Consider the following 12607-nt stretch of genomic DNA (forward strand, 5'->3'; position numbering starts at 1 on the left):
AATCCACAACGTCGCCTGTTACGACCAGCATAGATTGCTGGGGAACCATTCTAAACCGGAATCCCCTTGGATTTTGGAAATGTATTACCGTACAGACATTATTTTACAAAAAATATACTCAGAAACTACACAAATAAATGAAGACCATGGGCTTGTCTGGCTGCTTCGGTTACAGCGAATGTGTGAGCGAGGTGTTATCAAAGGACACTCGGTTATTTTAGCTACATCAGTATTCGCCTGGACTTGACACAATGGTATTTTGAAAGGTGAGCTTGGGATAATGACACAGTGACCATGTTGTAACTGCCAAATTTCCATATAGATCCATTCTTACGAAACGCATGAGTTGGGTTTTACTCCGTTTTCACAATATTTCAGCCATCAGAGCCGGTGGAGGGGGCACGGGTGGCCCAGTCGTCTAAGGCGCCGCGATTCGCTGTGCAGCGTTGCGTCTCTTGGGCACGCCAGAAACCTATGATTGTGGGTTCGAATCCCGGATCGCCCCGATTATGTTTCTAGGTTTGTCAGCACCATACCCGTGCTCGTGGGTTTCACCGAAGCGGTAAACGCCTGAGACCTGCATCACTTCGGGCCTTCCTCTCGCATTAAGCTGACACGCCGTGATATAACTGGAATACAGTTAAAAGCGGCGTTAAACCCAACTCACTCACTCACTCACTCCCAGAGCCGGTGGACACCAATAGTCCGCTTTATACAGTGTACCTGTGTGTGGACTCGAACCAGGGTCATCGTAGTGACGAGCAAACACTTTAACTACTTTGTTTGTTTGTTGTTTTACGCCGCATTCATCAATATTCCAGCTTGCTTACTTGTTTGTTGTTTAACGCTGCACTCCAGTATTCCAGTCTGACCACCCGATCCCGTTAATCGCCTCTTACAAGCATCGTCGCATTTTACGGCAAACATGTGTTGCTGAAGACCTATTCTACCCCGGATCTTCACAGGTTGACCCATGATGTAACTGCCAAATCCATTCTTACGAAATGTATGTCTTGATGAGTAGGGTTTTACGCCGCTTTTACAATATTTAAGCCATATAATGTTTGTTTGTTTTTTAACGCCGCACTCATATATTCCAGCTATATGACGGCGGTCGTAAATTGGGATCGATGACATGCATCAACCATGTCAGCGAGCCTGACCACCCGATCCCGTTAGTCGCCTCTTACGACAAGCATAGTCGCCTCTTATGGCAAGCATGGGTAGCTGAAGACCTATTCTACACCGGGTCTTCACGGGTCTCAGCCATATAAGAGCGGAAGACATCAGTAGTGCGCTTTATACAGTGTACCTATGCGTGGACTCAACCCGGTTAACGTAATGACGAGCAAACACTTTAACCATTAGAGTTTCCCATTGTCTCTCCAAGCTTTTCATGCTGTGGGAACCTCGAAAGGTCAATGGTGATAAAGTATGGTCATTGTCATTGAGTTTACGAGTTGGGGACAGGCCGCCGTCATGTAGCTGTGATATTGCTGACTATACACACAGGCTGGTGATGAAAGCACTAAAGAGGAAATGGACAGGGACATAAGCCGACAGGAGTTATCTCCCTTCTATTGCGCGTGCGATGCGCTAAATAATGTTTGTGGGGTGTTTAAATCAGATTTATCAAGCGTGAATGAGAGTATTGTTTGACGCCGCTTTTAGCAATAAAGCACGGCTTGTAAAATGTAGATTCGTATGCCCACTTACCATACACACTAGTATGGTAGAAGAACTATTTGCAAAATTACCGACAAAACAAAATGCGTTGTCCTTGGAAACGTTTTATCAGATACAGATCATAAAAGAGACAATCTCAACATATTTATAAGTACGAACCACGCCTGAGAGAACAATCGGGGTTCCACAAGTGCTTGGTTAATAGAAACTTTAACCCATAATTTAACTCCTTGACTCATCGGTGAAGTACTGGACAAGTCCACACAATAATTATTCGCTGTTTTTCCTCGTAAACTTCAAGACACATTTACCTATTGTTTAGAGCTGTGAAATAGCTTTTTCCAAGTATGGCGAGAGTCTGTTAGACATTAATAAGGCTGCCAAATCCCTTTTGATACGCAGGATTTAGGGTTTATGTAGAGAGTATTCGGGACTCAGCAGTGTGGCAGTGTGGCACTGGGGAAGCAGCAGTGAGGTACTGGGGACTCAGCAGTGTGGTACTGGGGACGCAGTGTGGTACTGGGGACTCAGCAGTGTGGTACTGGGGACGCAGTGTGGTACTGGGGACTCAGCAGTGTGGTACTGGGGACTCAGCAGTGTGGTACTGGGGACTCAGCAGTGTGGTACTGGGGACTCAGCAGTGTGGTACTGGGGATTCAGCAGTGTGGTACTGGGGACGCAGTGTGGCACTGGGGACTCAGCAGTGTGGTACTGGGGAAGCAGCAGTGAGGTACTGGGGACTCAGCAGTGTGGTATTGGGGACTCAGCAGTGTGGCACTGGGGACTCAGCAGTGTGGTACTGGGGACTCAGCAGTGTGGTACTGGGGACTCAGCAGTGTGGTACTGGGGACGCAATGTGGTACTGGGGACTCAGCAGTGTGGTACTGGGGACTCAGCAGTGTGGTACTGGGAACGCAGTGTGGTACTGGGGACTCAGCAGTGTGGCACTGGGGACTCAGCAGTGCTGCACTGGGGACGCAGATTCAACATTTAAAAAACTAATGGTGTACTAAAACTCTCTTTTATACATATTTATTTTCGATATTTTTTCAGTACTTTAATCATATTTAAAATAGCACCCTTTTCTCAGTGCTTCTGAGATCGTGTTAAGTAGTACTTGGTATTCAGGGGTGAGCAGCAATTTTTAATCTCAGAGGGAAAAATAAGGTTTTTCAGCGAAGGGTGGGCTGGCATTCTCATCATTGTTTATTCTGTGAAGATCCGGGGTAGTATATTGCCGTGAAGTTCCTACATGAAGAATCTGTCTACAGGACATAAATCCCACTGAACAAGGTTTTCAAACCCATACCAAGTTTGTGGCACCAAATCAAATTTGTACTCCAATTAAAATAATTGCCGTGAAGTTGAAGTTCCTACATGAAGAATCTGTCTTCAGGACATAAATCCCACTAAACAAGGTTTTCAAACCCATACCAAGATTGTGGCACCAAATCAAATTTGTACAACAATTAAAATAATTGCCGTGAAGTTCCTACATGAAGAATCTGTCTTCAGGACATATCTCCCACTAAGCAAGGTTTTCAAACCCATACCAAGATTGTGGCACCAAATCAAATTAGTACAACAATTAAATTCATTGCCGTGAAGTTCCTACATGAAGAACCTGTCTACAGGACATAAATCCCACTAAACAAGGTTTTCAAACCCATACCAAGATTGTGGGATGCATCATATTAGTACTACAATTAAAATCATTGCCGTGAAGTTCCTACATGAAGAATCTGTCTACAGGACATAAATCCCACTTAACAAGGTTTTCAAACCCATACCAAGATTGTGGCACGCAATCAAATTTGTACAACAATTAAAATCATTGCCGTGAAGTTCCTACATGAAGAGGGCGGTCGGGTAGACTAGTGGTTAAAGCGTTCGCTTGTCACGCCGAAGACCCGGGTTCGATTCCCGACATGGGTACAATGTGTGAAGCCCATTTCTGGTGTCCCCCGCCGTGATATTGCTGGAATATTGCTAAAAGCAGCGTAAAAACCACACTCACTCCTACATGAAGAATCTGTCTACAGGACATAAATCCCACTAAACAAGGTTTTCAAACCCATACCAAGATTGTGAGACACATCATATTTGTTAAAAAAAAGGTGTTCCATGGCCATAATGTTTCTCCATGGGCCCCTTTACCTGCAAACACAAGGATTGAAGAGGAGACCAAACATATGTGTTACAATCACTTGAAAAGGCAAGGTGAACTAGCAGGTGCTTCCATGGATGAGAAACCCAGCAACAATGTTGGCACGGAAGGAAGTCCACAGTAGGAGTCCTCACCTCTTTCAGATAATTCAGAGTGGCAGAGAATCTCAATTATGTCCAGGAATGAGATAAAACATAGGAAGTGAAGACAAATTACGACACTCTTCTGACAGTGCTCTTGCACTACACCCAGCCTGAAAAACACTGATGTGATGGCAGATAACTCCTAACACTGTTCCTGTTACATTTGATCAACAGGTACAGACTGTGTGGTGCAACTGACACTATACATGCAGTGTGGGGAGTTGAAGAGCATTCTTCACATTTCAGGGTATTTCAAGGTAGTAAATTATATCAGTGACTGTATCATTAAATATAACTTTAAAATGATTTTTTAGTTAGGCATAGAACATGCTTGGTTCATAGAGAGAGAGAGAGAGAGAGAGAGAGAGAGAGAGAGAGAATACAAAAGTCCAAAGTGAGTGAGTGAGTGAGTTGGGTTTAACCCCGCTTTTAACAGTATTCCAGTTACATCACGGCATGTCAGCTTATAGTGGGAGGAAAGTCCGAAGTGATGCAGGTGTCAGTTGTTACCGCTTCGGTGAAACCCACAAGCATGGGTATGGTGCTGACAAACCTAGAAACATAATCGGGGGAACCGGGATTCGAACCCACAATCATAGGTTTCTGGCGTGCCCAAGGGACGCAACTCTGCACAGCAAATCGCGGCGTCTTAGACGACTGGACCACCCGTGCCCCCCAAAAGTCCAAAGAGTAGCTGTATAATTTACTCAACCGGTTTCACGCATGTGATTTTCAAGAGTACAGTTATACCGATATATATGTAGCGAGAGAGTGACTGAGGATGAGAGAGAGGGGGGGAAGAGAGAAAGATAGAGAGACAGCTAGACACAGAGAAAAAGAGACACAGAGAAGGGTTTCATCGTGCTACATAATTTATACCCATACAAATTGAGACTGGACTAGATATACCAGTGATAGATATTGTAGCAATCATCCTTGCTCTTGACATGATGACACACAATTAACAAAGCCAGTAAGCCTGACCTCCTGATCCATCTAGTCACCACTTAGCATAGATTATTTCTGGGGGGCTTTTCTAACCTTGAATCCCTTGGGTGCAGTAGAAAAATAAACCCATTCATCGAAATCAATAATATGTAATATGCATTCATTAATTCATGAGGTATTACTATTGGCTAGCAAAATACAGACAAAACTCCAAAATAAAACAAATGAGAACCTCATCCTCTGTCTCATAACAGAAAAAGACCTAAAAACAAATAATCAATGCTTCTGGCTTTCTATTTTTCCATACGTTTCATCCTCTATTGACATTAACACAAACATTCTTCCATCGCAAAGTACACAAATAATTAATGCTTCTGGTCTGAGTACCTTTCTATACATTCCCTCGTGTATTTTCAAGTGTGCCACACAGCACTCATAAACATGTTTATTTATATTTTCAAGTGTGCCACACGGCACTCATAAACATGTTTATTTATATTTTCAAGTGTGCCACACGGCACTCATAAACATGTTTATTTATATTTTCAAGTGTGCCACACGGCACTCATAAACATGTTTATATACTGATGGAAATGGATAAGAGAACACCTAGTTCCAGACGCAGTAAAATGATATCATGGGTTCCCAAATATGCGTTTGAAACAATGCACACAAACACATCTAAACATGTGCTGAATATGTATGAGCCCTGTTTATGTGTACAGAGAGTAAAGCTTGTTTCCCTAAAATTTCCAATGTTCCTTTATTTGTTTCCATCAGTATATGTGCCCTTTGCAATTTAAGTGTATCAACTGGATGAATACATTTCCAGAAAAACATTAACAGCTGTTCATTCAGCTTGTTCATATACTTATCATTTTCCATGGGTTTGTCCAGTATACTTCTGCTAAGTTTGTATGATTGCTTGTTGGTCTGTTACTTGTGCCAAGTTTGTTTGTTTGTTACTTGTGCAAAGTTTGTCTGCTTGTATGATTGTTTGTTTGTTACCTGTGCCAAGTTTGTTTGTTTGTTACTTCTGCAAAGTTTGTATGATTGTTTGTTTGTTTGTTACTTGTGCCAAGTTTGTTTGTTACTTCTGCAAAGATTGTCTGCTTGTATGATGTTTGTTTGTTACTTGTGCCAAGTTTGTTTGTTTGTTACTTGTGCCAAGTTTGTTTGTTTGTTACTTGTGCAAAGTTTGCCTGCTCGTATGATTGTTTGTTTGTTTTTTGTTACTTGTGCAAAGTTTGTTTGTATGATTGTTTGTTTGTTACTTGTGCAAAGTTTGTCTGCTTGAATGATAATTTGTTTGTTTGTTACTTGTGCCAAGTTTCTTTGTTTGTTACTTGTGCAAAGTTTGTCTGCTTGTTTGTTTGTTACTTGTGCAAAGTTGTTTGTTTGTTTGTTGTTTAATGCCTCACTCATTGATATTCCAGATATATAACAGAGGTCTGAAAATAATCGAGTCTTGACCAGACAATCCGGTGACTGATGTCATGAGCATCGATCTACGCAATGGGGATACAATTACATACATCAACCGAGTCCATTAGCCTGACGACTCGATCCCATCCTGTTTGTCACCTTACCGCAAGCATGGGTAGGTCAACACCAATTCCAACCAGGATTTCCACATGATTCGTGTGCAAAGCAAATTTCTCACTTGTTTTACATAATACAAATTGTCACAAGGAGCTTTCTAGAAATGTGATTTCTAAGCGTTCCCTTAAGTCACAAGTAACTCATCTTAACTATGCCATTTTGATTCTAACCAATGCACAAGCACTTAACAGAAGGAATTTTGAACCTTGGCATACCTGCCAACCATAAAACTTACCAATTCCAGTTGTCTCCTTAAAATGTCTTGGAAACTATCATCAGCATATCCTCATCCCAGCACTGGCTGAGGCCTGAACTATCTGAGTTATTTTCAACATCTGATGTTTTCTTTCCTATGGTATGTAAACAAACAAATCAGACATCTGACTGACTAACTGCATTTTACACATAGTCCAAGTCACCCTGTGTTTACCATGACGACATATGTTCAACAACTGCAGTTATTCTATATGTATACCGTATTGGACGTAATAAGCGCCCAGGGTGCTCTCAAAATTAGAAATAGGGGCTCTTATAAGAATATAACTTTGGTGAAAGAGTTGAAAGATCGTAAATTTCGTGGTTTATGCTGACAGCCTGAAATGATACAAAAGAAAAATCTGGGCATATTATACACGACAGATATATTTTTCCAGAATTTAATTGCCCGTAATTAAGGATGCATATGACACACAAGTATGTATTATACACAAATAAATATGTCATGTGTACATTGATCAATTGGAAGGGTGCTAATTGGGATTGTTCACTAGCCAAAATATAAGCAAATATAGCTGTGGGGGCTTATTAGAGCAGGCGCTTATTATGTCAAATATGGTATTCTGGTATTTCACCTTGCTGAACTTGAAAGAGCTCTAAACACTGCTTCAGCAACAGTTGACAGAGTATATTCATCAGTGAAAATGTCAACAATAGTGTGAGTTCCTTTAATACCACTTTGAAATTATTTTCAGTTTTTCGCAAGTGTAAATTTATGTGGGATAAAACCCTGAAATGTCCCAGGTCTCCGAAATTTACAATTTTTTAAAAGTCCATAAGCATGGGTATTGTGCCGACAAATTTAATTTTTAATTAAGAATCATAACAAGGGCATATCTTGGGTTAAAACCCATAATCAGCAGATCCTGATGCAGGTGAGGGAGGCAACTTCTGGTGCCTTGGACAAATGAGCCACCTGTCCATGAAGTTGGCAAGGGTTTCAAGTATTGATATTTTTGAAAGCATTAATATTCAGTAACACCAGCCAAACTTAAAACACATGATGTTTATTGACATTGTAAATTTGTCATTTTCCATAGAATCATTGTCAACAATAGAGCTGGGATTCAGTTCACCTCCACTGGGAACATTATTGCAGTTATATCCCAGCATGTCAAGTTAGTCTCGGAAGTATCATTCCAGGTTTCAGATGATAAGACTTGAGTGAGACCCACAAACACAGGTATGGTGCTGACCTTCTTCCTGAGGCAAGGGAGTTAACTAAGTCCGTTAACTAAGTCCCCTTTCCACCCTTGCCCAACTAGGCTGGAATTTCTGGGCTCGATCATAGCGCTATTACAGGTTATGTCCCTTATATGTCCCTCCTATAGACCAATCAGATTTCATCTCTCATATGACTTGCATTTGCTTCAAACAAAATGGCGGCGCCCAGTCAAGACGATCTGATTGATAATCAAGACCTTACAAGGTCTTACATCACAAAGTGCATCAAATCACTTGAGCACCTTGGTTAAAAATATGAAAAGATTTTGAAAATATCTGTCGACGTCCAGTTGACAGCACACATGCAAATCCTGCAATTGACCGAAATCTGCACAGCAGTCGCCATGTTGTTTATGAACCAAATGTCAATTTCATTACGCGATTTTGTTTAGAATATGCATAGACTCGTTAGTCCAGCCAAAACATAACTCCATAATTGATGCCTAGTTCGGCAAGGGTGGAAACTGGACTTCTACATGTCAGTTAACTCCCTTGTGTCGGGAAGATGGGCACTGACAAACCAAGACTCAAATCTGGCCTATTCTAGGAATTCAACCCATGATAATAGGTTTCTGGCACAACACAACACAGTGAATTCTGGTGCTCAAAATGTGCCCTGTCAAACAAAAGAAGCCTCTTAAGATAGTTGTATCTATATGTGTATATATTGTCATTATGTATCTTCGATATTGCCAGTGGGATGTTGAATTTGAACTCACTAACTCACTCACCCGTATGTGTATATCAGATATCCATTGTGATAAAGTATTTTCAAAAAGACAAACCAGATGGAACTCAAATTCAACTATAAATTTGGAAAATACTTGATTCTGATTATTCAACCTGAGGTTTCAAATCATAATAACTACCTACCTCTGATTGAGACAGCCAGTTTGATGGCCACATAACATCAGAAGCTCCTAGTTATTAAAAAAATACTTCTTTTTAAAACATTATTAGTGAGTGAGTGAGTGAGTTGGGTTTTATTGCCGCTTTTAACAGTATTCCAGTTATATCACGGTGTGTCAGCTTAATGTGGGAGGAAAGGCCCAAGTGATGCAGGTCTCAGACGTTTACTACTTTGGTGAAACCCACAAGCACGGGTATGGTGCAAAATTGGGGCGAACCGGGATTCGAACCCAGAATTATAGGTTTCTGGCGTGCCCAAGGGACACAACTCTGCACAGCGAATCGCGGCGCCTTAGCATGGTTCAATCTACTGGTAATAGCTCTACGACGAAAAAGCAGTATTTTTACTACCATGGATATTTAGAAAATAGGTTTCAAACCACAATAACTATCTCTAATTGATACAGCTGATTTGTCAACAACATCACCGCTGAAGCTAATATTTGAAAGAAAAGTTCTTCTTTCTCAAATATTATCAGCGCCTTTCTTTATCCTACTGTGACACCTCATTTCCATCACAACGAGGGGCACGGGTGGCCCAGTTGTCTAAGGCGCCGCGATTCGCTGTGCAGAGTTGTGTCCCTTGGGCACGCCAGAAACTTATGATTGTGGGTTCGAATCCCGGTTCGCCCCAGTTATGTTTCTAGGTTTGTCAGCACCATACCCGTGCTCATGGGTTTCACCGAAGTGGTAAACGTCTGAGACCTGCATCACTTCGGGCTTTCCTCCCACGATAAGCTGACACGCCGCGATATAACTGGAATACTGTTAAAAGCTGCATTAATCCCAACTCACTCACTCACTCACTCACTCCATCACAACGAGCGATGTCATGTCATCAAAAAGATGTACAGTGAAGAAGAAGACCTTGCAAGGATTACTTGATCTTTTTAGAGGCGCCCACTTCATGTTGACTGATGAAGTAGCTATGCTTAACACATTCAGTGCCTGTAATATACTACTCAAAAGAAGTTATAGAACAACTGATTTTCAAATAGTACTGCACTTAATCTGTCATGGTGGATTATTAACTATAGTAACATGAAAGAATCATGTCTTCTTTAACTTATATATATATATATATATATATATATATATATATATATATATATATATATATATATATATATATATATATATGACCCATGAAGATCCAGTGTAAAATAGGTCTTCAGCAACCCATGCTTGCCGTAAAAGGTGACTATGCTTGTCAGAAGAGGCGACTTACGGGATCAGGTGGGTCAGGATTGCTGACTTGGTTGATGCATATCATCGCATGGATGTTCATGATGTCAATCACTGGATTGTCTGGTCCAGACTTGTTTATTTTTCAGACCGCTGTCATATAGCTGGAATATTGCTGGGTGGGCGTTAAACAACAAACAATATATATATATATATATATATATATACACACAATCACGTTTATACAATCACGTACATTTCTGTATGTGTCGTACGCCTGCCCTATCGTCTTACGCCTGTCTTATTGTGACATCACAAAGTTAGACTGCACTTTGACGTCATACTATGTTAGAGTGCACTGTGACATCAGGACAGCGTAACGGTATAACTGTACTCTTGAAAATCACATGCGTGAAACCTGTTGAGTAAATGATACAGCTCATCTTTGGACTTTTGTATTTCATCTATATTTTCTACTTTGAGCTAGGTAACTGGAAGATGTAACCACTATAAATGTAACATTTGTAACCATATGTACCGTATTCGATGTAATAAGCACCTGCTCTAATAAGCGCCCACGGCGATATTTGCTAATATATTGGCTAGTGAACAATCTCAATTAGCGCCCCTTCCCATTGATCAATGTACACAAGACTTATTTATTTGTGTATAATAAGTACTGGTGTCATATGCATCCTTAATTATGGGCAATTGAATTCTGGGAAAATATATCTGTTGTGTATAATATGCAAAGACTTTTCTTTTGTATCATTTCAGGCTGTCAGCATAAACCACGAAATTTACGATCTTTCAACTCTGTTTTCTTTCTCACCAAAATTATATTCTAATAAGAGCCCCCTATTTCTAATTTTGAGAGTACCCTGGGCATTTATTACGTCCAATACAGTATTTGGACCCTACTTCAATTTAGTGTGGTTAAATCTACAGGTGACCATGTTCTACACTGAAGACTCAGTATGTTTATCTCCTTGTAATCTCCAATGTACATGATGTAAAAAGACTTTATTGGATCTTGGAAAAGTTCGTCCCACTTGGTAGACCATTGAGTCTTTAACTTGACATGTAAACATATTGTAAACATACTTCACATACACAACAAACAAACCCAATTGTGTGGATCGATGCTCATGATATTAATCACTGGATTGTCTGGTCTAGACTAGATTATTTACAGAACGCCGTCATATAGCTGTAATTTTGCTGAGTGTGGGGCAACAAACAAACAAACTACAAACATAACTATATTTTCCCACCAGATCGACACAATTTTTTGCCAAATACAAAAACAAATAATGACCTACATATTTTTTAGTATTTTAAATTCTACCTACAAAAGCTTATTGGTGAACAAAAACTCAGTAAACCATGACCATAAAGCTATGACTGCATCCGTGTACTGTGTAGTTAAACATACAAGTTCAAACACACCTTCCACTTTTAATGATAAATCCCCTCCATGGTCTAATGGATAAGAGCATCTGCCCTGAGAGCTTTAGATTGGCAGTCCAACCCCTTTGCCATGTCCACATTGTTAAAAGATGGTACTTGTTGAAACCCTGCTTGGCGCTCGGCATTAAGGGGCTAAAACAAGGACTTGTCGTCTTGGAGTCAGTATACTGTGTCTGAATGGGATATTCATGTGAAATTGAGGCATGTTATCTCAGTGGGCTAGCACTATTAAACCGGCATTAATCCATACTAGTACAAGCACACAGACAGACAGACAGACACACGCACACACACACACACACACACACACACACACACACACACACACACACACACACACACACACACACAGACACACACACACACACACACACTGTCTCACACACACACACACACTGTCACACACACATTTCTGTTTCACCTCCTGTGGGATCAGCTCTACTCAGTCATGCCTACACAGATATATAAGGAGGGGAGATGATGTAAACCACTTACTTTATCGACAACAAGATTTGGTTTTTCTGACAAATGTTCGTTGACCTCAACCAGCATCCCTCTGATGCAGCTGTACACGGTGAACTCCGACCCATCTTCACATGTAATTATACACAGTGGCGAGTTGGCTTTCAAAATCTGGGCACCCTGAAATGGAGTCTCTTCATCAAGCCTTTGTCATAATGTTCCTTTATATACTCATTATTAATATTGTATGTACATGACAATGTAAAAAATCCATGACAAGAGCATCTCCATGTATCTTAACACATGGACTGATTTTTGTTTGCAGTTTATAAAAAGATAAACAAGTTCTTATTTAAGGCCGGCCCGTGAAGATTACGGGGTAGAATAGGTCTTCAGCAACCCATGCTTGCCGTAAAAGGCAACTATGCTTGTCGTAAGAGGCGACTAACGGGATCGGGAAGTCAGACCCGCTGACTTGGTTGATGCATGTCATTGTATCCCAATTGCGTGGATCGATGCCCATGATGTCAATCAC

At 40.8% G+C, this 12607-nt stretch overlaps 1 protein-coding gene across 1 annotated transcript in view; it reads right to left on the minus strand.

Moving 5' to 3' along the window:
• The window catches only part of LOC124144346 (protein Abitram-like), a 37693-nt gene that overhangs the window by 18883 nt on the left and 6203 nt on the right, over nt 1–12607 (minus strand). Inside the window, exon 4 of the mRNA XM_046513714.2 lies at nt 12106–12252. Coding sequence (XP_046369670.1) covers nt 12106–12252 — 147 coding nt within the window. The remainder of the gene's footprint in view (nt 1–12105; nt 12253–12607) is intronic.

Source organism: Haliotis rufescens, unplaced genomic scaffold, assembly GCF_023055435.1.
Source record: "Haliotis rufescens isolate VD_foot unplaced genomic scaffold, xgHalRufe1.0.p SCAF_10, whole genome shotgun sequence".
NCBI lineage: Eukaryota > Metazoa > Mollusca > Gastropoda > Lepetellida > Haliotidae > Haliotis > Haliotis rufescens.